The sequence below is a fragment of the Pinus tabuliformis genome, chromosome 5_1 (genome assembly GCF_031772625.1).
Source record: "Pinus tabuliformis cultivar Carrire ecotype Pingquan chromosome 5_1, CPIR1, whole genome shotgun sequence".
In the NCBI taxonomy this organism is placed as follows: Eukaryota; Viridiplantae; Streptophyta; class Pinopsida; order Pinales; family Pinaceae; genus Pinus; species Pinus tabuliformis.
The window spans coordinates 86055535-86082255 of record NC_142305.1 but is presented as its reverse complement, the minus strand read 5'-3'; the positions used below and the strand labels follow the sequence as shown (position 1 = coordinate 86082255).

The 26721-nt window shown below is 38.3% G+C and overlaps 1 protein-coding gene across 1 annotated transcript in view; it reads right to left on the bottom strand.

Annotated features, from left to right (window-relative positions):
• Positions 1-26721, bottom strand: part of LOC149163570 (protein PIN-LIKES 6-like) — a 136995-nt gene that overhangs the window by 45413 nt on the left and 64861 nt on the right. The window contains exons 4-5 of the mRNA XM_089431778.1: positions 18236-18357; positions 17436-17645 (exon numbers count right to left, since the gene is read on the bottom strand). Of these exons, the coding sequence (XP_089287904.1) occupies positions 17436-17645; positions 18236-18357 (332 nt within the window). The remainder of the gene's footprint in view (positions 1-17435; positions 17646-18235; positions 18358-26721) is intronic.

Here is a 26721-nt window from a genome sequence, read left to right as displayed (position 1 = left end):
AAAAATAAATTTATTATTGTCATTCTTAATGCATGTGTTTCATGCTCAAGGTAAATTTATTTATAGGTCAAGCACCCATTGAGTGCTTCTAGGAATTTGTCACACATGATGTCAGAAAGTCATTGTAATATGTTAAAAACCCTATTGGGCATATTATATCATCTTAAAAGATCTTTTGTGAGTCAAAAGACCCCCTCCAAGACAAGTCGGCCTCATGGCAGATATTCAACCTCCAAGGAACATCATATAAGGATACACCGACCTCATTTAAAGGGCATCCAAGAAGTTCGAATCTCCTAAAGAAAGAAGTTGTAAGATAAAAGGAAAAGGACAAAAATCAACAAAAAGAAGAAGAGAAGCAAGATCGAAGTTTTGGACCTCTCCCTCTCATGTTAGGGTTTCTAAAGTAGTTGCTAGACCGAAATTGTAGAAGTTACAGGGGTTGCAAAAGAAGTTGTTGGGGATGTCAAAGTTGCAGAAGGAGTTGTTGGGGAAGTCGAAGTTGCAAAAGGAGTTGTTGGGGAAGTCGAAGTCGTTGGGAGGTCAAAGTTGTTGGAAGTTGCTAGGTAGAAGTTGCTCATCAAGAAGGAAATTTGGCTTGGTCTTGGAGGGGTCTTTGGCAAGGGTCTTAGGTCTTGGAATTAGTCATCTAAACATTCTATATGAAGAGAAAAATTATAGTGGGTTTTCCTCTCAAGAGGAGGTTTTGGCCCTGGCTTATAGCTTATATCTTGTGTCCTCTTGTCTCATTGATCTTCATAGTTTGGTAGTTGTTTGATGAGAAGAAATTTGGCTTGGATCTTCATAGTTTGGTAGTTTGGTAGTCCTGGAACATCTCAAATGCTTCGTCCTTGTGCTTCAGGTAGAATATCCAAGTCTTTGAAGAGAAGTCATCCACAAAGATTATATAATATAGATAACCACCTAAAGATTTTATCGACATGGGTCCACAAAGATCAAAATGAACGAGTTGTAGAATATCACTGGTCCTACTTTTGCTAGAGGGGAATGGTCCCCTTGACTTCTTTCCACTAGAAAATCCTGGACACACTCCATCATGACTAGTTTGAATTTCAGGGATTCTGGAAACCATCCCCCCTTACTTTGGGCAGGGCTTCATAATGTAGATGAGCAAACCTTCGATGCCATAACTCACTTTGATAATTGCTATTATGTACAAGTACTCACAAAGGTCTTCCATTGACTCTATAGAGTCCTTCAATTCTAGATCCCAAGGTGAAAGCATCCCTCATGCGAGACTCCATATAGCCCAGTTGAGGACCTTTCCTCTTATGAAGGCAACTTTCATTCCTTTGTCTTCCAAGGCAGATATAGATACAAGGTTCTTCTTCAACCCCGCAACATACATAACATCATGAAAAAGTACGGTTTCCCCATAATCCAAATGAAATTCAACAAAACCAAAAACCCTTCACAAGATAAGCATAATTATCTCCAAGAATGATTTTCAAGTTAGTCCCCCTTTCAACCAAGTTTGAGAGGACTTCACGATACCCAAAGAAATTATTAGAGGCCTCACTATTTACCAACCAACTATCACACGAATGAGGAGAGGAACTAGAAGGAGCAGAAATAAGAATATATTTAGATTAAGGGGCGCAACATTATTTCCATACCAGAAGTTCCTTGACCTCTTTTGAGGATGATGGCCTTCTTCACAATCACTAGGACCATCTCTTCTTCTATAATGTCGTCTTCTTCTATCCTCTCCTCTTCTTCTATCATTGAACCTATTGTTGTTGAAGCCTCAATTGTTGTTGTAATTGGACCTTGGTGCATTCTCATTTTCCAAACAGTCTTTGGCAAAGTGTCCATACTGATGGCACTTGAAAAATTCAACTTTGCCCTTCTTAAATCTTCTTTGAGAGTCCTCGAGTGTTGGCTTTCTTGAATTAAAAGATCTTCCTTTTCCTTTCTTCTTCTATTCTTGAGTAGCAAAGGCAGAGGGCCCTCCATCTTCATGCTTTTGAGTTCTCCCTCTAGAAATCATCCTGGTTTCTCCTTGAGTGCATTTACCAACCAACTCATCAAATGTCAGAAACTTGTCATTATTACTTATAGTGGTAATGAATGTCTCCAAGATTGGAGGAAGACCTTGAAGTGCAACGAGGACTAGGCTCTCTATCAGACATAGATTCTCCAGCAGACACGAATTGATCCCTGAATTGAAATAATCTCATAAAATATGACTGCACAGTGTCTCCCTTGTTCATCTTGATGTCCTTGACTTGATTTTTCAAGGAGTGAATGTGATTCAAATTGTTGACCTCGTACATCCCAACCAGCTTATCATAGATATCCTTGGACTTCTTCAACTTTCCAATGTAAGTATGCAAATGATCTTTCAAAGAATCATAAGTATTTATTTTGGCTTTGATCTCATAAAATTTGATTGCACAGTCTCTCCCTTGTTCATCTTGATGTCCTTGATTTGATTTTTCAAGGAGAGAATGTGATTCAAATTGTTGACCTCGTACATCCCAACCAGCTTATCATAGATATCCTTGGATGTCTTCAACTTTCGAATGTAAGTAAGCAAATGATCTTTCAAAGAATCATAAATATTTTTTTTAGCTTTGATCTCACCTTCCTTATACTTGGCCTTTGCAACAGCATGAGCATTTACCAGTGGCTCGGGTACTTTTCCTTCCACATATTCCAAAACATCATTTTCATCCAATGTCACTTCCAACTTGATCTTCCAAGCAGCAAAATTTGATGAGTCACCCAGCGTCTCTGCATCATGACCAAGTAGCTTCTTCCAAATATATTCCTTGCTTTTGTCTCGTCTCCTTGGGCTTGTCTTAACCTCATCTCTGATCCCATGTCAATTTTCCAAAGTTATAAGCTTAACACAATCACTTATTCCAATTATTCTTCAATTAGCAATCAATTTATCCAATAATTCAATCTTCCAATACCAATAAGCAATTATAGATAGAACAATAAATCCAATGCACAATAGAAGACAGTCAAGAGCAATAACAAGAGACATTGTGTTTGGTCAAAGACTAGGGAAAAGCCCCACAAGGGGGAAAACCATTTCAAATTCTTCTTCTATTAGATTGTCATCAAATGCTCAACAAAGAAATATAATGTTCCGATTCAACAATAAAGAGTCAAAGTCAAGTCTTTGACTTATCCAACAATCCACTAACCAATATCCAAGAGATGAGCCCAAAAGTCAAATCTGGTCAACAAGTCAAATCTGCAAATTTTGTCAAATTCAACAGCAGCAAGTGATGCTCTAACCAGTGAAAAGTCAATGGTCAACAGTCCTCCAAAAGAGCTCAGTCAACAGTCAAACAAGTCAGCCTTCTTTCATGGTCAAACCTCAATCAAAACAAACCCAAAAAGCTCAGTCAAAGGAGAGAGAAAGTTTGCGGTCAAACTTTAATCAACATGCATGTAATCAACCCAAGTCAAACTGCCCATAAAAGTTTGGTTCCTTCACCAAAGAATTCAACCTCCAAAAATTGAAATTTTCCCAATGAAAGCAAGTCAAAAGAAAACTCCAAGTCAAAACTGGTCAACACATAATCAAACTATCCCAAGCAGAAAAGTCAATGCAGAAATTAGAAATTTCCCCCTCCCCTTCGCATGTGTGAACTCAGACCTCCAATTGCAAACCTGAATGAACCAATCAAGAGAAGAGAGAGAAGATGTGAAGATGGTCCAAAGTGATGTGACAAAAGTGATGTGACAAATGGTGTATTTATATGCTTGTTAGGAGGTCGAATTAGCTTGCCTAGGCCGACTTGTACTTTTGTGCACATGTGGGTTTCACTTCAAAAATTTATTTTTTCCTTGACCAAATTAAATTCTTCCAAAGGCTAAGAAGAGTCTTTCTTGATGAGGAAGGTTATCCAAAGGAGGGAATTTATCCCAAAGCTGCCAAATTAACATCTCCCACATTAATGGAATTCAATGTTGATTTGTGTAGCTTGGGAGCTACTCCCACACCCTAGGTACAAGGTTTGGGAGATGTTTGACCCACATGGGTTTTGTGGGAAGTGTACCCAAGCAATGGGTTTTGCACCCAAATTTGTGGGCGTGAAACCAAGTGGAGTTTTCAATGGTTTGATCATTGAGAACATGTGGGGCACCCTTCAAGGGCTAAGGGGCACCAAAGGCATCAATGAGGTGGCGGTGGTTGAATGAAATGAATTTTTGTTCTATGATTTTATGGGGTTTAAACAATTTGTTTAGGTCGGCTTTGGTGATATGGTATGACCCTAGGTGTCTAATGAAACCCACATAGAACTTCATAAATAGAAGACAAGGAGAGCTCATTCAATCATCCATCCAAGCGCATCTCATCAAAGAGAAAGACAATCTGATCTAGTTGTAGACCTAGAAAAGACAATCTGAGTTGGAGAAGACATGTTTGGATCTTATCCTTGTATTTGGTTGGAAGTGTTAGGGAGAAGGCTAGTCGAGTTTTTTGGGCAGATTCTGGGCACTCATTTGAGATGTAAATTCTCTGTGAATAGGCCAAAATAATTTTTTGTGTATTGCAAGAGAGTAGAGCCCTAATTGGGAGATGGATTGAGGTCGTATAACCCTGAAATAGCAGTGATAAAGGGTCGAGTTAAAGTACATAAGTATAGGGCTAGTAGATGAGGGTTACGCTGGTTTTGGAGGGTGTTTAGAGGTCAAGTTAAGAGTTATCCTGTGGTGGTGATAGAAGACCTAAAAAGGCCAACAACCTCAATGTTTTCGGTACACAAAGCCATGCACTTCAGGGCAAATGAGGACGTCTTGAAGAGGTATATTGTTTGTCTTTCATGTTAATGGCTGCTAGGGATTGTAGGGATTGTAGGGTTGTTTAATGTGTTTTGAAAAGCAGTTTTGGAGCATCCATTGTACAGTGATTTTGGAGGATTATTGGTGGTTGGTTTGTAGCCCTAATAATTGACCTTTTGAGAGCAGCAAAAGAGCAGTAAAGAGGGCAGCTTGTTAAGCCCTAGTTTAGTGATTTATGGTGGGTGAAATCAATGATAAGCGGGCATCCTCCAAGCCCTAAGTCGGGTTATTTTTGGAGCAAAGAGACTAGAAGAGGGCATTTTTGAAGACCCTAAGAGTTAGCACTCTTGCTGGAACAGGGGAGCAGCTAATGGGCAGACTTGTATGATCCAAAATTCAGACACTCTTGGTGTTAGATTTTTGGTAGCATCAGATAAGTGTTCTAGTCTCGATTTATGTCTAAGAGGCTAAGGAACACGAGATCTCCAAAACCCAGAAAAGGTTTCGAGAGAAAACTCTTAGAGAGCACTCAATTAAATTAATTGATCAATTATTAAAAATGCCCAAGTCTATCTTAGGATAATTGATTAATTAATGGAAATTAATTAAGGAGATCGACTTATGCTCTAGAGACTTTCAAAAAGTGACATGGATCAAATCTAAGATGATTTTAGCCATCGAGTTAGCTTAAGGAGACCGAGCTACCCAATTCCATTGATTTAGCAAGGGAGAAGTCCAAGCCAAAGAGAGAGCATCAGAGAGGGAGCAACAGAGAATTTGAGGAAGAGATTTCCAAAGGATTTCCAACATTCCTCCACTGTCGGATTGGTAGGAAAAGAGAGGCCAAATTATCTACAAAAAGGGTCGCAGAAGCCAGTGCGAGCAGCTAGAAACCCCAATGTGAGTTGTCCGAGAGAGGTCGTTTCAGTTGCGACAGATAGGAGAGATCATCCGTGAGGCAAAGTGAATTTTTCTAGAGGCAGAGGGAGGCTAGACAACTCACTTGGAGCTGGCTAGCAAGAAGTGCAAGTTATTTCCAAGCCAGTAGTGCTCATTTCTGGGCGAGTGCGAACAGGCTAGTGGAGACCTAGTTGAGCTGCAAAGGGAGAAAAATATGTCCAAGATATTTTGCCAATATATTCTCCAAAGGATTGCTAGTTAGGCATCCAGATTATCGTACTCTCCAAATTTGTTTCAAAATTTGTTTCTGCATCGGTTTTCCCCTCGAGGTTTCTCCAAGGACTTTTCAATCCAAAATAATTGTGTCGATTTTTATGTGTGCATCTATTTCTCGGTTCCTGATTTACTTCCACGGCATTTATTTATTTTGTGAAGAATTGCAGTGTGATGTATTCATTAATTGTCGTGAACAATTAAACTACTAATCAGTTAGGAGAATAAATTCCAGTTACTGCAATTTCAAGGAAATTTTCACATTGTTGATCAGATCAGAGGCTCAAAGGCGAAGGATCAATAGATTGTGTAGTTTTAGAAGGAGATCTAAAGCACAGGGTTCAGATTTGCGCAGGCCAATCCAAGTGTGCGAATTGTTAGGCAGAAATCAATACCGAAGGCAAATTGCAAGAAAAGTTTGATTTGCTCAAAAGCAAAATTTGCAAAAGTGCGATTGTCGAATGGAGGGTTCTAGCGAGAAAATCAGTTAATCCGCTGAGCAGATATGGGCATAGAAGATTTGCAGCAAGGGTTGTATTTGCAGATATGCATAGGGAAGGAAGTGAAAAGCACACAAGAAGGAAATTTCTAGAGTTTCTCAAAGGGTTTCCAGATCCAGTTTCCAAGAGGAGATCCATAATTTCTAGTTGCAGAGAGTCATAGCAGGCAAAGTATTTTGCCAATGCGAGTTTGCCCGGTTAACCAACTCGAGTTGCAGAGATTGTAGTATGTGTGCTAGTTTTTGAAAGACATCTGGAAGGCAGAGCAAGTAGTCTTAAGAAGCAGTTGAAGACAATACATTAGCCGAAGAAGGATTTCTAGAGGTAGATTTTTGCATTCGTAAGTGTGAGAAGCAGAAGGAAGGTCAAGCAAGAAGGTGAAGGAGATTTCCAGATCCAGTCTCTAGTTTATTTGAGTTTCGCGAGATGGCTTCTGCACGACTCAAGGATCAAGACAAACTTGATGGAGCCTCTAATTTTGGCATCTGGAAGCCCAGCATGCAGTTTTTATTACATGAGCATGGTCTGAAGGAGTTTGTGACAAATGTCATCGCCGAGCCAACAGTTCCGTAGCAGTTCACTAACTTCAAGAAAGAGATGGACAAAACAAAGAAGATAGTCTTATATGGGGCTCGAGATCATATCGTTACACATATTGCAGATAAGAATATGGCAAAGGACATGTGGTTGTAAAATTATACCAAGATCCATCAAAGAATCATAAAATGACTCTCAAGGAGAAGTTGAGGACCACGAAAATGCAAAAGGGTGAGAACGTGACCTCCTGTCTCACAAGAATTTAGAATGTCCGTGATGAGCTTGCAGTTGTAGGGGAGAAACCTGAAGACAAAGAACTTGTGCGAGTAGCTCTAAATGGGTTTACCAAGGAATGGAGAACCTTTGTTCAGGGGATCACTAGACAAGATCAACTACCAGATTGGGAATGCCTATGGAGTGACTTCACACAAGAGGAGCTCAGGCTCAACCTAGTTGAAGGTACTATATGTAGCAGTAGCAAAGGACTAAAAGATGAGGAGGCGAAAGAAAATATGGCCCTTGCTACTGAGGGAAAGGAGAAGAAGGGTCCTAGTCAGGGACAGAACTCAAAGGGACATGAAAAGAAGAAAAAGGAACTATCGAAGGTCAAATTCTTCGAATATTGTGAATTTGTTCAATTCATCAACCAGTGTCCCAAGAAAAAGGACAAGAAGGGGCAAGAGTAGACGGTAGCTTCAGCTGAGATAGATGAATTGGCCTCCAGGTTAGAGGAGTTTGCAAGATCAGGCAAGGTCTGAGGAGGGATTGCATCAGACAAGTGCTTCTTTTGGATCATTGCCTTAGCTACGAGAGCCTACAGTATGCAGTAGCAGGAGGATCAGTGTTCAGCAAGCACAGTCAGATCTTGAGGGACAGTGCAGAGCTAGTTGCAATCAAATACTAGGGAGGTGTAGAGACAGTTAGGCACAGTGAATTTCTCAGTAGACAGAGCAGAGCTAGTTGCAGTCAGAGAATCAAGGGATGGTGCAGAGCTAGTTGCAGGGACATAGTAGATCTGTAGAGATCAAGTTTTCAGTCGCAGTTGTAGTTGTAGGAAATTTGTGAGATTGGAGGCAATGTGAATTGCCCAATTGCAGGAAATTTGTGAGATTGGAGGCAATGCGAATTGGCTAGTTGCAAGTTGCATGCGCAGTTCCAGCCAAAGCGAGATTCCAAGAGGGAGTTTCCATCTAGGAAAGATTTCGCAGTTTTGTTCTAGAGGGAGATCAATTGAGTTTAAACTCAATATTGTAGTAGTTGCAGCAGGAGTGCAGGAACAGCAGCGGAGTTATAGTAGCAACAATGTTAGCTGGATCAGAGTATGCGTAGTAGCTTGGTGGACAGTGAGAGCTAGTTGTATCACAGTTGTCAGACATCAGTAGCGTGGATAGTCTAGCTACAGGTTGTAAAGGAGAGAGAATGATGGGTATACTGGAGAACACCGTCCTCGCTAACAAGGAGTGTTAGATTTTTTATAGCATCTGACAAGTGTTCTAGACTCTAGTCTAGATTTGCATCTAAGAGGCTAAGGAACAAGAGATCTCCAAAACCCATGAAAGGTTTCGGGAGAAAAATCCTAGACACCACTCAATTAAATTAATTGATCAATAATTAAAAATGACTAAAAGCCTAACTTAGAAAATTTGATTAATTAATGGGAATTGATTGAGGAGATCAACTTATGCTCTAAAGACTTCCAAAAAGTGACATGGATAAAGTCTAAGATGATCTTAGCCATCGACCACGCTTAGATCTTGGTCGTTGATGCTCCAGCGAGAGATCATAAGAACAAGTCGATGGGATGGAGAAAGACACAAGAGGAAGAGCAAGTTAGCTAAAGTAGATCGAGCTATTCATTTGCATTGACTTAGCAAGGGAGAAGTTCGAGCCAGAGAGAGAGCATCGGAGAGAGGAAGCAACAGAGCATGAGGAAGAGATCTCAGGAGGTTTTCTAGAATTTCTCCTGTGTTCGATTAGCAAGAGAAGGGAGGCCAAATTATCTATAGAGAAGGCCACAGAAGCTAATGCAAGCACCCGAAAACCCCAGTGCAAGTTGTCAAAGAGAGGCTTTTTCAGTTGTCAAAGGCCAGAGAGAAAATCCGGGAGGCAGAGCAAATTTTTTTCCAGAGGAAAAGGGAGGCCGAACAGCTCACTTGGAGCCAACTAGCAGGCAGTGTAAGTTATTTCTAGGCCAGCAGTGCGCATTTCTTTAGGAGTGCAAGCAGGCCAGTGGAGGCTCAGTTGAGTTGCAAAGGCAGGAAAATATCTCCTAGATATTTTTCCAATATATTCTCCGAAATATTTGTTAAATAATCTAGGGCATTATTAAGTTAATAAGATTCTTCTCATCATGATAACTATTTGTGAGGTACTTTTAACATTTTCTCATTAGTATAATCTTCTCTTGTTATTATTAGAGTGTGTCCTCTTAGTTCATCAAATAGTTACCAAAACAAAAGAGACAAGAACACAAGATGTTGGCTTTCTGCCAGGGCCAAAACCTCTCTATTTTTGAGAGGAAAACCCGCCCAAAATTCTTCTTATAGAGATTCCAATTGACGAATACCAAGACCATCACCCTTGACCTATTTAGCCACTCCAAGACCAAGAGAACAATCCTCTTCTTCGTCATTGCTGAGATCATCATCATTGCTACTGCTACAACACCAAGGCCTTCACTACGATACCACCGAGATCATTATTGTTGCATCATTCCTCCACCGAGAGCATTGTTGCAACACCGAGATCTTCATCAAGATCATGACCCAGTAACTATGTCTCCATCAAGATCATGATTGTGTCTATTCTAAGACCATAATTACATCCATGTCGAGGTCATGATTGTGACTAGAATGTATGCTGAGACAGAGTATGTCATTGTAGGATCACTGAGATCCTCTTCATCTCAAATATGCCAAGGTTGTGACTACATCTAGAAGGTATGCCAAGATAGTGATTACCGAGATTGTAATTGCATTTAGAATGTATGCCGAGACAATAGTACCCATCCAAAAAATACAGAGATAACCCATCCGAAAAATACAGAGATATCCACATACTGCACCATGGACAAACTTCCGAAATTATCTCACTGTGGCATACGAAAACCTTCCTATGACTGCCATTCAAAACTTCAGAGGAATCTGAGTTTTGCACTGTACTTTTGCACAAACCCTAGATGGGTATTTATAGTAGTTCGTCCACATATTAAGCCGATGTGTCAGTATGAATAGATGTGTCTATTGATGCAAGCCGACACGATCTTCCTTTAATTCAATTTGCAGGCCAACGTCTTCAAGAGGGATTGTGCTTGTCTTTGGAGGGCTTCTAGACATTTCTATAGACTTGAATACATTAAACATATGCTCAAGAAGAGCTCTTCATACATGACATTAATTCTAGACTTTAAATGACAAATCCTATTATTCTAAAATCACTTGCTCATGAAACCCATGAAGCAAATTTACAATAATAATTGTGTTCTCTTTATTACATCATTTACATCAGTCATAATTACATGTCATTATGAAGACCGAACCTAGTTACACTTTCCCCAACACTCCCTCTTAACTAGGGAGGTATTCATAAGGGTACTTCGTCATTCTCAATCTGAAGAATTTGTCATAAAAAGAATCGTATTGGTAATCCATCCATATAGCATCATAGTAACCAACATTGTTTCCACAGCAAGTCCTTGACTGACAACTCTATCTCTCATCAAATCAAAGCACAATGTTAGAAAGACCAATGACTATAGACACCTTCATCATTGTCTCTCAAGGTACATACCCACCCGGGTGTTCACTGAATATGACCTTCTAGGACTATTCTTATCTTGGGTTCCCAACCCAGAAAGAATATCAGACCTCTTACCTACTCTTATCTTAGATGCCCTACACATCCTTAAAGAGCATCAGATGCCAGATGATTACCCAATCCTCCATTCTTTCTTCCCAAGTGAAGACAAGAATGTTGTGTCTATCTCTCCCTCTCAACTAGGGAAGATATGCTCATCCCTGTAAAGGAATGCACCCAAGCTCCTTCTGACCAGGAACTTGCCCAAGCTCCCTCTTAATTAGGGACTTGTCAGACCTCCCTCTTAACTAGGGACTCTCCTTTTCATCAACAGCTTCTTGTTCGTAGGTCCTTCAGCGCCTTGATCAATTTATTTCCTTGATGTCATGGAACTACGTCGAGCTTCTTCCTTGTAGGGCATAGGCCATCGATCACTCTCCTTCTTGGTTCGTCATGTCATTCCTTACTTCATGGAAAGTGGCCTTCTTGGTATATATCTATAACCTTCTTCATATGGCTGCTTCTTTCTCATCATGCTTCTTTCAGGAATTTCCATTCACCACATGAATGCTAGTTGTACTTGTACTTACAACTCTTGTTCCAGTAGCCCTGCATGAACTCATCTAGATATCATTCAAGAAATCAAAACATAACATTAAATCAAATAGTAACTTACTAGATGGCTCTTCATCATGACATCTTCTAGTAGTTATCAGCATCCTGCATACATGTTGAGACATCTCCCAAAGATATCCATTGTCAAGGTTCTCCGTCTTATTCAAATTTCCATTAGAATCTTCATATCTTTCCAGGAGATTTCCTAGTCAAATCTTCTTGGCCTTTTGGATGTTGATTGCATTCATCATGGTTGCATATCTCACGATCTCTTTCTTCCTCACACATTACATTCCCATGAGATTTCAATCAGAGTTTCTTAATTGTAGTCAACCACCTAATACTTCATATGAGGACATATTATGTTGACTTCATCTAGTGTGACTTATGCCTTCCTGCATCCTCTCAGGAGGAGATCCTTTTTTTCTCTCGATCATGCTTCTCAAGATAGAAGTAGTGATCCATGTTACCTGCAACCATACAACAAGACTTTGATAATATTACATACAAGCATACATACCTCATTTTACCTTTAGGTCATCTAGGCTTCTTTCAGCAGCTTCCTTGATTGAAGTGTCTTCAACCTTGATCTGCTTCTTCTATTATGTCACCATAACATCATCCATGAATTCCACAAGTTGGACCTTTTTATGAAACACTTGCTTCCTCTCTAGATTAGTGAGCCCTCCGATGAGTATTCGATCGGAGAATCTTGAGGATCTTGCATATCCCCATCTGGAAAATGTTTCCTTTTTGACATGATGTATGATAGGCCTTGTCCTGGATGACTTCTTCCTTTCCTTCAATGTCCAATGAGGCTCCCAAGAGCTATATCCTTCATGTTTGCCTACCATGGATTTTGATCTTCAACCTTGATCTGCTTCTTCTATTATGTCACCATAACATCATCCATGAATTCCACAAGTTGGACCTTTTTATGAAACACTTGCTTCCTCTCTAGATTAGTGAGCCCTCCGATGAGTATTCGATCGGAGAATCTTGAGGATCTTGCATATCCCCATCTGGAAAACGTTTCCTTTTTGACATGATGTATGATGAGCCTTGTCCTGGATGACTTCTTCCTTTCCTTCAATGTCCAATGAGGCTCCCAAGAGCTATATCCTTCATGTTTGCCTACCATAGATTTTGATCCTTATGTCCTTCACGATTCCCCATGGTGATATCACAAGCTCTTGCTTCCAATGCTTTCACAATGCACCTTATTATCATGGTCATATCTATAACAAGAGAATTACGAGCTTATGATAGGACCCTTTTGTGAGGGATACTATCTAAATCATAGAAGAGATCTATTACTCCCTCTTTCCTTGGCCCTTTTCTTCAGCGTCCTCCATCTTTCCGGCTATATGAGCTTTCTTTTCATAATCTTTCCATAGCACTGTTTTGTCTTGTTTGAGGACCAAACTTCCCTTTTTCTACAAATGTTCGAGTCCTTTAACCTTCAATACTTTTGCCTTCAACTTGTCTAGCATAGAGACCACAAGTTGTCGAATGAGGTAACCTTCTTGTCTATGGACATTTGTTACCTTCCTTATCAGTTAGAATGATGAGGATTATCTTCTTATCCTCTCTTAGATCTCCAATTGAGATCTTATGGAGATATCCCTTCATACTTTGATACCTTCTATTTTGTGTAGATCAAGTCTAAGTGATATGACCTCCTTTTCTGCATTTTAAGGGAATATATCTTCTAGCATTTCATATGTCTCTTTTATGTCTCCTGTCCTGCTACATAGGGATGAGAGGACCTTTGACTGATTTCATAAGAATCCTATGAGTCCCTTGATCCTTTCACATGCATTCAAACAATGCTTTGACATTCAAAGACTTTTCCATAGATATCAATGACTTCTCTTCCAGGGACTATATCTATCCTCCTTTCTTATGCAACGAATTTCGATGACCCAACCACTTTATAGATCTCCTTGCAACTACAAAGTCATTTTACCAAATAAATTAATGAACGAAAGATACTTACTTGACAAGTGAAGATGAACTCTTCTACTTGATCACTTTGATGATGGTTGAAGATGTATTAGAGCCTCCTCTTGGATGATGTTCTTTTAGATGAAAAAGCCTTTCTTCAATAGAAAAGGTTGCTCCTTTAGATGAGAATGATTTGATGCTTCTTCAGATGATCTTCTTCTAAGGCAAGGGGATGATCCTTGCTTCTTTTATGACCTTGAAGATGATGACATTGCCTTCAATAAGCTTTGCCATCTTTTGTAGCACAGATCAGAACTGCTACTAGGGTTTCGACTTTCAAGATGATGTGATCTTTGTTTTTAAGGTCGTCTGAGGTACCCTGCCTTGTAGACAACTTGATGAGGGTCTTGGTGGCCTTTTACGGAGACAAAAGCTCTTGCTATTGTAGATTGCTTCTTCAATCTATGGTTTGATCTAAGGTTTGATCCTTCAATGTAGATCTTGATCCTTTTCTTTGATATCCTTCCACTTGTTTTGATGTCCCTCTTGAAACTTGATCCTTGAATGTCTCTTTTCTGCCCTTCCTTTGACTTCAACACCTTAGCTATTGACGCAGGAAAAACCTGTGATACCCACAGTATGCATATAAAAGATGCATAATCTCATTGTCCCAAGAATTTATTTTATTCCTTTAAGTCAAAACTTCATTACTTAAGGTTTAAGGCCCCCTCGATTAAAACTCAGCGGAGTGCTTTATTACTAACCCAGTCTATCCCTGAGTTAATCATCTCATCGAGACTCTATACATCCTCATCATTAAACCTTCATTAATCCTTATGCCCGCACATATAACCAAACCTCTCTCTGGCCTGATTTCCAATGTCAGTGGCCTCTGTTTCAAAATCTGCCCGTAGGCTTACAGTCACACTAACTACTAACTTGACTTGACTATCTAACTAACTAGCTAACCTCTGACTATGCCTTTTAAGTTTACATTTATACAAAAGGATTCTACAACCAATTCCTGCTTTAGATCCATAAACTTCTCAACAAAATCCTAAAATCTCTTCCTTATCTCTAAGGATCCTCTCTAATCCACAAAATCATGAACTAACTCCTAATCTAATATTTACAATTAATTCTCAAATCTCTCAATTATCCTAAATCACTCATATTCTCCTACATTCGAGAACATTTACAAATATGCCTCACTATATTTAATTAAATCCTATTCTAGCTTCTTTCATTAAAATCACTCAAAACCTTAATAATTACATTAATTCAAAACATAGGAAACCAACTTCCTTGAAAACACAAGACCCCCTATGTCTACTAAAATACAATGATACTATTGAGTTGAATGCTCCTACATCAACTATGAAACCAAGTTGAAGAATCTATGGCGTCAATAAGTTAATAAGATTCTTTTCATCATGATAACTATTTGTGAAGTACTTTTAACTTTTTCTGATTAGTACAATCTTCTCTTGTTATTATTAGTGTGTGTCTTCTTAGTTCATTAAATAGTTACCAAAACAAAAGAGACAAGAGCACAAGATGTTGGCTTTCTGCCAGGGCCAAAGCCTCACTCTTTGAGAGGAAAACCCGCACAAAATTCTTCTTATAGAGATTCCAATTGACGAATACCAAGACCACGACCCATGACCTATTTATCCACTCCAAGACCAAGACACCAATCCTCTTCTTCATCATTGCTACCGCTGCAACACTGAGGCCTCCACCACTGTACCACCGAGATCATTATTGTTGCACCGAGATCGTTGCTACACCACCAAGATCTTCATCATAACAATGAGATCTCTACACAGTGATATGTATATATACATATATGAGAGTTGCATTGAGATCTTTATCAAGATCATGACCCAGTAACTATATCTCCATCAAGATCATGACTGTGTCTATTCTGAGACCATAATTACATCCATACCGAGATCATGATTGTGACTAGAATGTGTGCCGAGACAGGGTGTGCCATTGTAGGATCACTGAGATCTTCATCTCAAATATGCCAAGGTTGTGACTACGCCTAGAAGGTATGCCAAGACAGAGATTACCGAGACTGTAATTGCATTTAGAATGTATGCCAAGATAGTGCTACCCATCCAAAAAATACAGAGATATCCACATACTCCACCATGGACAGACTTCTGAAATTACCTCACTGTGGCATACAAAACCCTTCCTATGACTGCCATCTGAAACTTCAGAGGAATTCAAGTTTTGCACTGTACTTTTGTGTAAACCCTAGCTGGGTATTTATAGTAGTTCGTCCACATATTAAGTCGACGTGTTAGTATGAATAGATGTGTCTATTGATGCAAGTCGACATGATCTTCCTTTAATTCAATTTGCAAGCCAACTTCTTCAAGAGGGATTGTGCTTGTCTTTGGAGGGCTTCTAGACATTTCTAGACGTGAATACATTAAACACGGGCTCAAGAAGAGCTCTTCATACATGACATTAAATCTAGACTTTAAATGACAAATCCTATTATTCTAAAATCACTTTCTCATGAAACCCATGAAGCAAGTTTGCAATAATAATTATGTTCTCTTTATTACATAATTTACATCAGTCATAATTACATGTCATTATGAAGACCGAACCTAGTTACACTTTCTTCAACAAGATTGCCATTTAAGCATCCAGATTATTGTACTCTCCAAATTTGCTGCAAAATAATAAAATAAACCTTCACCTACTGCACTAATTCTCCCCTCACAGTTTTTACGACGACTTTTCAATCCAAAATAATTGTGTCGATTTTTATGTGCGTGCATCTATTTCTCAGTTCCTGATTTACTTCCGCAACGTTTATTTATTTTGTGAAGAATTGCAGTGTGATTTATTCGTTAATTGTCGTACACAATTAAATTGCTAATCATTTAGGAGAATAAATTCCAGCTACTACAATTTCAAGGAAATTTTCACACTTTGAGCAACAGGAGGGTTGATAGTGGCAATTTGAGGAGTTGAAGATGCAAGCATTCTAAAGGTGCGGAAGTTGCAATGATCAATAGAAGAGGCAAAGCACCTGCTAGATGTGTTCAAGGTACGTGGACTGAAAGGACTATGGAAGCACTGCATCAGCTTGTAAGTCAAGTGTACTTTGTTCAAGGAAAGATTGGTCAGCATAGTTGTTGATACCAAGCCCTAGTTGTTCTTGTATTGAGGCTGATTGTAAGGTCCATGATCCCTGGTACGAGAACCCTACGTTTGTTGTATTAAAGTTTGTAATATAACAAGTTGTGGGTTAAAAATTGTCTTGTTTACTAGTTGATTCACTGCTATATATTTTGCGTTGCGCAAAGTGCTTGTGATGTGGCATTTGAGTGTGTTTGTGATCGTGATCTTAGACTCAAACCTGATTCTTAAGTGCCGTCAAAAATCAACAGTCATGACAAACCTTCAAGGGGCTCCTCCGATCGTGATCTTAGACGCAAACCTGACTCTTAAGTGCCGTCAAAAATCAACATTCAGGACAAACCTTCAAGGGGCTCCTCCTTTCACTCTTACTTTCTTAAGCCTAGCAAGGTATGTTCTTCAAAAATGTAAATTTCCATCCCATAGACCATTTGGTCCAATGGCCATTTTAATACAATCTATCTATCTACCTATATATCTTCACTTTAAAGTTTGTTCGATTCTCATCTTGCTTTCACCTAAGATCACAACAAAGATACATACAAGTGATATATATGAATGTCTAACCTGTCTAGGCATTGATCTGCCAACAAAACTACAATGCATAGTTGCACATAGAACACACAGGAACCAAGCTATAATGGCAATGAATAGAAGCAATGTAGAAAACCACTAGTCTAATGACACTGGATGATAAAATTAATTCATTTGAAAATCAGGATAAAGGTCCATTCAAGAAGAGTAAAAAGCTGGTCAGATAAAGTCTTAATGAACTAAAGATCAAGCAGAAATAATTTTGAACCAAACCTCCTGAAAATGTAGCAACATTGCAGTACCAATTTTATTAAACACTGAAAGAAAGCTTTGTTTCTCATACTCTGAGCTGTAACCAAATTTCAATCAAATGAAGCATGCCATAACATATTAACCTACCTTCATTGCCCTCGAGCGCCAATCCAGTGGTTTTAGCTTATTGTCAACAACTCCTTCCTCGGCTGCAAGCAAGGGTACTCTTGCAGAGTCAGTGGTGTCTATATCAATTTTATTCGTGTCAGCTTCAGATTCAAGACTTCCTTTCTCGTTGCTTGCTGGAGGAGGTGCAAGCATATAGAATACATAGGTGTATGTAATCACCGCACCAACCTGCAAGATTGGTATTTGTAACCTTACTAAGTTTTTCTTAAAAGAATACTATTTGAAACGTTATGTTTTGCTGAACAGGATCAGCACAACTAGCTGCTTTATCTTAAATTTGTTAAAACAAAAAGGAAAAATTATCTATGAATATCAAGAAGTCTGATCTGCTAAAAGATTTGAGGCCACAAGTATAAAATTTAAATCATTAACAGGGAAATTAAACGAAGAACCAATTCCATAGAACATCTCTACTTTATCTGATTTTATTGAAAATGATTTCTAGAATGATCTTTCCTTTCTTTAGTTCACTAATTTTCCATTAAAGAAGTTCCAGTAGATCAAAGGAGGAAATCAGCATCACTTATAGAAGCAAGGCTAAGAAATACCTTACCTTAGAAATACAATTATGACACATTCGAGGGTTACATCACTTAATTAGACAATAAAAACAGTGATCTGAATCAAACTTTGTTCCCTAAAGTATTCATGAAATCATGATAACAGAGAAGCACACAGAAAAATATTACTGTTGGAGATAATATTTGATGCCTCAAGCAATACTGCATGGTAGCTGTTAGCAAGTAATCTTAACATACCCATTGACCAAATGATATATATGCATTTCCCATTTGATTGCACATTTCAGAATCACCAAAAGGATTGTTTCTATCTCCGCAAACTGCACCAATCAATACCATAGGCACATTCCCAATGTTCCCTGAATAAAGAGGAGATGTAAATCAGGCTCTAATATCTCAAAGTTCAAAAAATGAGACAGCATTTTCACAGAATTCCACTTTTAATATTTTCACTACTGAGATGAAATAGGGAATCCACGGATGCAAATGTCAGTTCATAAAGCTAAAGCTTCAATACACTGGAAAAGATACATAAAGCATTTTAATAATGCTAAAAATAACATGCACAATCAGAAAAGCATATGACATAAATATATCTGGCATGCATATTTAGAAAATACCTATTCCACAAAGAGCAACAAAAAATAAATAATCAAAGACATACTTTCCAGGTGAATAATGGGGAAAATTCGGCCACAATGAGTGGTATTCATGTGGATATCCATGACCACAGCATACAAGCCTTTATAGTCGCAAACCTTGTGATCGACCAAAAGTGGTTGTCTAGGATCAGCAAACTTTTAAAGATCCAGATCCACAAAGGTATCTCATTATCAAAGTCACCCAAATAAAACTCCCATCTGATCACTTTATAATTTTTTTATGTCGCCAAGGTCATGCAGTGATCAAGAAAGTCATTCCACCAACTATGCAGCATACCACATCTAACTTTTACAATGCAAATTATTAAAATGGTGAAACTTCAGACTTGACATATTGCCCCAAAGTGTCAATTCATTTAAGAGAGAAAATATTTCCAGAAAGAACAATGCATCCTTGGAGACATACGTTTTTGCAGAGATCATATGGCATGTATTGAGATTTCCATCTCAACCACAGGCTAAATTTTAAAGCAATGAACTCCAAGACATGGATGTAGAGAGCCTTCTGAGTCTGTTGCAAAAGAAAAACTCCCATCTGACTGATTTATAATTTGCTTACCTGAGAGGTTCACAAGCAATCATGAAACATATTCTATGAGCTATAGGGAGTGGACGTAAAACTCAAGATAGATGTTATTGCCTATTAAAATATTCTCTACGCTCCTTTGTCTATCAGCTACTACTACCACTGTTGTACTGTGCTGCTTTTATTAGTCTTCTTCCTCCATAGAAAGAGAATTGTGCAGCTACATACATACTAAACTTCGAACACATCGTGATAATCACATAATCCTACAAATCTATTGTTACAAATTTACAAATCCAATCCCTCTAGGAAACAAGAAACAGACTGAATTCAGAGTGAGGTAATAACAACAACTAACTGAATTCAGAGTGAGGTAATAACAACAACTAGTACTGGAGAAAAGACCTACTTAAATAAAAGCAAACACTGAATTCTGAAGAGATAGGCCCATAGACAAACTTTCAAGAGGCAGCATAATATGAGATTGTTGGACCAGACAATGATAAAGAAAAAATTGTAGGTAAAAACAATATAAATATCTATTACTATGGAAGATTTCTAGAATTTTCCAAAGCATTTTTTCTTCACAAAGTTAGTCACCTTCCTTTACTGTAGAGACTTTCCTCTCGACTCTTCTTCTACCTCAGAATAATTTAGCATTATGAACATACATCAAAAAGTACTATGAAGAAAATTTGCAGCCTGTAACTTTTCTTGTCGAGGGGGGTTCTTGACACAACACTATTTTACCCATGTATTGTTTATGAGAAGAAGCATTCTTTAATTAATTACCTCTCAATATTTTGCATCTTATGCATACCATCAACCTTAACTCTTGGTCTCAGAACTGTTGATCAAATGCTATGTTGTTATTTCCTTTATTGAAAGCTTTTATCCATTCTTTTGTTTTCTGGGTTGCGCTTGTTACGGCTCATACTAGCAGGGGTCCTAGGAGGGGATGCTATGGAGCAACTACTAGGTCAAGGGGCAACGATGGAGCAATAGCCCACTGTCACCTTAGCTAAGGCTCTTTGCTCTTTACGGCCTTTCACCAATGGAAGGAGTCCCGGTAGGAGAGGAATCACAAGAATGGATGGACCAATTATAAGGTATGAGATCATTCCTAAAGCCTATTCACAAGAGAGGCTCAATCAGATAGTTTGTTTACTTCAAAAGCAAGGTGGCAGGCTCTCTAGGAAGGGCTGAGAGGATTCTTGGGTCTAGGTTTGGAGGATATACCCTAACAAGGGGCTTCCCAAGCCAAAGATCATTGTGGATGAAAGGCTTGTATGTAATCCTTGTGGAATTGGAGATACAAAGATGCAAGACACACAGAGACAAGTGGACCTAAAACTAGGTCAACGGTATGGAGTTGATCAACCAATGAGGGGATTGACCTAATTAGGGTTGGGAATAGGATCAAAGGACTAATTTTCTTTTGAGATTTGGCTGCAATGATCCTAATGAGGACACTTACCCAAGTCGATCTAGGGCAAGAATTGATCGTGTGGCTAGGGCTTGCTATATCTCGGGATTCCACCGTAATATTTACTTCAAACTTAGAGGACCACTAGACAAAACCCCAACACAGTATGGGACCAAAACTCGAGGTGATTGGGTGGCTAGAATGGAATTCGATTGATGCCCTAGGAGACCTATTAGAGCCAGGTCTAGAAAGAGAAGGAGAATGCAAGAAAAATAATTGTTTAAGTGACCACCAATGGTTGGATCAGTGCCTTGCCTTTGGGAGAGATGGAGTCAAGGTGAATTTATGATTTGGAGAAATTTAACCCAATCAAGAATACCTCTAAACAACTTTGCATGGCAACTAGGGCATGAGAGGTGAATTTATGATTTGGAGAAATTTAACCCAATCAAGGAGACCTCTAAACAACTTTGCATGGCAACTAGGGCATGAGAGCTAGAAGATTTTATACTTCGATGTGCAATGTTTGATGGCTTATCAATGTATATTCAACAAAAATAACCTCTAGGAACATTCACCCATTCATACATGACATATGCAATGATGCAAAGCTTCAAAAGATCAGAATTTCCACAATTTCGCATAAAATAGCAGTAAATTTCAAACCTAAATAGCGAAAATCCCAGCAACATTCATGTGATATGATAAATACAAGAATAAATATGAAAAAGAGTGAACCAGGTGCATCATCCTCATCCACAAGGCAAAACACGAGCCATCAATGAGTGGTGTTGGGGAAGCATGAAGTATTCTCTTCTATGGTTGAGGCCCTTGACTCTCAACGCACCCTACAAGTGCCAATGTGGCCCTCTAGAGGGCTTGGACCCCGTATAGGGAGACCAAGCCCCAAATGGAGACCCACCTGCAATCCTACATAAGGTCCTATGAGTGCCCTTGCCCTCCAATACAACAAATCATTAGAATAATCAAGTAAAAGAGCTTACAAATCATGGAATCAATGGGGAACTTCATGGTGGCATGCTCTTCCATAGTGGGATTTGGCATGTACAAGTGTCTCCAAGCTTAATAAGGGGGTTAATCAAGGACCCTATTAGGTGGTTTCAACCTTTAGTGGGGGTGACATGTCCATGGTATATCCATCAAGTGGTAGGTGGCAAGCGATATAGTGATTGAACAGAGTGGAAATCAGGGGAAGGATCCAACCCAAATGTCATGGTACCAGGGTAGTTATAAAGGGGAAAGCCCACACTTGGGTATATGAGTGGAGGGAGCAAATTGTGGTACATGAGTTACCCCGACTTTTGTTTTTCCACCTTCCTTCATATGCCTTTTTGCCTTTGATCGATTTTTCTTTATAACTGCTTGGGGCTCCAAGGAATGAGAGGATGATGTGCAGGATATAGCAATAGGTGCCCCCTTTGAGGTGGGGCAGTTCATCGCCCACCAGAGGTTTGGACAACTGAAGCTAACAAAGTTCCTTCTACAATTTAATTACTCCAAAAGTCTTGGAATATGAAGATATCCATTTAGGATATAAATATTATATTAAATAAAATGAATAAGAATAAGAATAAGAATGAATGATGATTTACAATGAGAACAAGAGGCTTGCTTATATATCAAGCAAGTGTCTCTTCATGAAGAGTCATGTCTCAATTAGACATGCCTCTTCAACCTAATTACTACTTAACTAATAATTAATTAGGATTATTATCATTTACATATTTACATTATTTATATATTTTATTCGTTACATTGCCTCCTTCCTCAAAGAGCTTTGTCCTCAAAGCTTGTCGATGAAAAAAGGCTTGATCTCTTTTCCGACTTCGAAAGTCTTTTTGTCTCGGAATAGTCATCCTCGTCGATACAAGCTGATATGATCTTCTTAGTGACAAACAAAATTGTCGCACTGAGAAGGGATCAGACCATCCAAGATTAATCTTTTGTATAGCATTCTGATCACTGGAATTTTGCAACGACTTGTCCTCGTAGCACTGGGTTGAGGTTACATTACTCTTTTTTGGAACATTAGTTTGTTGTTTCAGTTCTGACTAGTTCAAATATATAGCATGGTTGATTCGTCTATTCTCATGATTCAGATGCCGATATGGAACTTTTTTTGTTTGATTTTTCCTTACTGGGCATGTGCCAATTTTTATATTTTCTTCTAGCGAAGATGTTGTTGAGTTGGTTATGAAACATTCACTGGGGATGTTCATTGTTTGAACTGCAACATCCAAGCGAGTGTTTTCTTCAATTTGCTTGTCTTCTTCCTGAGTTGTAACATTCACTGAATCGATATTTGTTGTTTTGTCATCAACTTGAATTCCTACATTTGATGCTTCCTTCTTGATAAGTTGTTGTACCTAGCTTTCTAATGACTTCTTATCCTTCTTAAGTTTCTTAATTTGTGTCAGCAATTTTTCACTATGGTTTTTAAGTCGAGAAACTTCTTCATTTTTGTAAACAGTGATTTTATTAATTTCGTTTTGCATATTTTGTAATACTTTTTTACCTTCTTGAGACATTACTTTTGAAATATCTAAGATATCTTCAGACTTCTGGTGTTACTGAATTTGGTTTTAGTGTAAAATCTTGGAGCGTTATTTTCTTCTTCTTGTAAGAAAATGTTAAAAACTTCTTTGTATTTAGAATAAAGGAACCTAGAGTTTCCATCCAAGGTAACCCCAAAACAATGTCACTATCATAAAAACGTAAGGTTTTCACGGTGAAAATTGCATGTAATATTCGCCAAGAGTATTCTTTTCAACTATATTTGATTTAGGAATCACCAATTGGTTAGAACATTTAGGACTAACATAATTACTTTTTTCAACAGGACTGATAGTGATTATGATATCTCTTCCTGCGAGCGATCCTTTGATTTTAAATAATGTATCAACACTTTTACTAAAGGTTTTATGAAACCTTTCGTTACTAGTCTCCATTTTACTCTTTAAATATTAAATACCTTTTTAAATCACTCTTTTTTTATAATATTTTTTTTATATAAAACCCTTTTTTTCTTTTCCTCTCTCTTATAAAAATCTAATATATATATATATATATATATATATTTCAAATATTCTCTTCTTCTTCTTCTTTTTTCACTCTTTTAATAAAAAAATTTATATAATAATAATTTTTTTTATATATAATTATAAATTATATATATTATATAATTATAAATTATATATATTATATAATTTTAATTTATATATATTATAAAATTATAATTATATAAAATTTATATATACTTTTTTGAGACCCACTTTTCTTTTTATATGTAACTATATAAGGCTTATATAGTATCCTTTTTTATAATTATAATAATATTTTTTTTTCTCAGAGAATTTGGATGAGTCGTGACTAATTTGGATGAGACATGACTCTTGGTACAGCCACAATCTTTAGATTTGAACGATTAAAATTATTTAGATCACACCTTTTTTCTCCAATGTTATCAAAATATCTTTTACTTTTAAAATACCATGGGCAATGACCATGGGTTGTTTCTAAAACCACAGGCTTCTCCACATAAAAAGTTAATACCATGGGCTACTACCATGGGTTGTTTTTAAAACCTCCTGTAAAAAGTAATATTTACCTTTCACGTAAGAGCTTTTGTATCCCTGTTTTTTCTTTAACTTTTAAAATACCATGGGTTGTTTTTAAAACCACAAGCTTCTCCACGTAAAAAGTTTTAAATATACTTGGTATGAGATTTTGTATCAGTTTTGTTTTTTCTTTTACTTTTTTTTCTTCTTCTTTTTTTTATTTTATTTACTTATATTTTTTGTTGGTTAATTTTTTTTATGGCCAAAGGCCTAGGAAAACGCAGAAAAGGAGAAACTCCCAAATATTTAGCGAAAAGATTGAACTGCAACAGCAATAAATTTGACGAAGAGTCAATAGCCAAAGACTTGGATCAGAGAATGAGCTACGTGCACCGGTTAAACAACCTAGAGGACCGAACTGCTTTGATACCACATGAAGCGAACAAAGTTCCTTCTACAATTTAATTACTCCAAAAGTCTTGGAATATGAAGATATCCATTTAGGATATAAATATTATATTAAATCAAATGAATAAGAATAAGAATAAGAATGAATGATGATTTACAATGAGAACGAGAGGCTTGCTTATATATCAAGCAAGTGTCTCTTCATGAAGAGTCATGTCTCAATTAGACATGCCTCTTCAACCTAATTACTACTTAACTAATAATTATTATCATTTACATTATATTTATATTATTTATATATTTTATTCGTTACAACAACCATGGGTTCCTTCATCTGGAGGGGGCTCATCTAGGGCCCATAGGAACCAGTGTGATGGCCATAAATAACGGGTAGAGATCATGTTTGGCTTTTGCCCAACATGAGAAAAGTCTGAGGTGAATCATCTCAGGATATTCGGAAGTGTGGCATATAGTCACATTCCAGACGAGAAGCGTAGTAAGCTAGATTAGACTGCAGAAAAGGGGTACCTCGTAGGGTATAGCAAGACCTCAAAAGCATACATAATCTACATTCCAAGCAACAGGAAAATTGTAGTAAGACGAGATGCAAAGTTCATGGAGGATAAAGCTTTTGGAAAATCTCAAGAGATGCCAGCAGAGGATCAGTCAGCAGATGTTCCATTAGTCCAACAACAACAGGGGCCGCAGGAAGAACAAGCAAGAGGACAGATATCAAGATCGAGTACCGTAACCAGCACCAATATTTCCTCAGGAGTAGGACCACTAGTGGTAGAACCAGCAAGCAAGTACGGCAAACGTTGAGGGACGCAGAGGAGTTCGTCGAAGCTCCTAGAACCGACAAGAGGCAGCGTAGACAACCTAACAGGTACCAAGCCTTGGAAGCACAGGTTGAAGAACCCTCTAGTGTTCAGGAAGCTGTACAACACCAAGTTTGGGTGGATGCCATTGTAGAAGAGTATAGTTCTATCATGCGAATGATGTTTGGGAAGTGGTACCTAGACCAGAGGATAGATCAGTTGTAGGATCAAGGTGGATCTACAAGATCAAGTATGTTGCAAATGGCAATATAGAGAACTACAAGGCTAGGTTTGTGGCAAGGGGGTACATACAAAAGGAAGGAATAGACTGAGGAGACCTTCGCCCCAATAGCTAGATATACCTCTATTAGATCCGTTATATGCCTAGCAGCTCAAATGGGATGCTCCACCAGATGGATGTCAAGAAGAAGAGGGTGATAGAAGAAGAGGTGTATAGAGAACAACCTGAAGGCTTCGAGACTCATGAAAAGAGAACTCATGTATGCAAGTTAAAGAAAGCCCTGTATGGGCTCAAGCAGGCACCTAGAGCATGGTATGGTCGAATTGATAGTTACTTGCAGCAGTTGGGATTCATCAAGAGTGATGTTGATCCCAATCTCTACTATCTAATGGTGGAGAATGAGCCACTTATTCTGGTATTATATGTGGATGACTTATTTCTAACAGGGTCATCTAGGCTCATAAAGGACTGCAAGAAGAATCTTGAAGCAAAATTTGACATGAAGGATATGGGGTTAATGCATTATTTTCTAGGGTTGGAAGTTTGGCAAAAGAATGGGAAGATCTTCCTTGGGCAAGGAAGATATGCTACAGAGATTCTGAGGAGATTCTGAATGCTGCATTGTCAGCCCATGGCTACGTCTATGATCAACAACTGGAAGAAAATAGATGCATCAGGAGACAAGGAAGTGGACCCCACCTTGTACAAACGGCTCAATGGGTCGCTCATGTATTTGGTAAACACTAGGCCAGACATTTGTTTCGCTGTCAACACCCTTAGTCAGTTCATGGTGGAATGAAAAAGGGTGCATTGGGTGGCAACGAGGCACATTCTTAGATATGTGCGTGGAACAGTGGAATATGGGTTGAAATACACCCGAGGAGACGACGTCAGATTGAGCGAATTCATGTGATGCAAAATGGGCAAGTAGTTCAATAGACCGAAAAAGTACATTGGATCAGGAATGATCTCTCGGTGCAGTAGGATGCAGAAGTCGGTAGCTCTGAGCTCATCAGAAGCAAAATATATGGTGGCCAGCACAGCTACGTGCGAAGCTATATGTC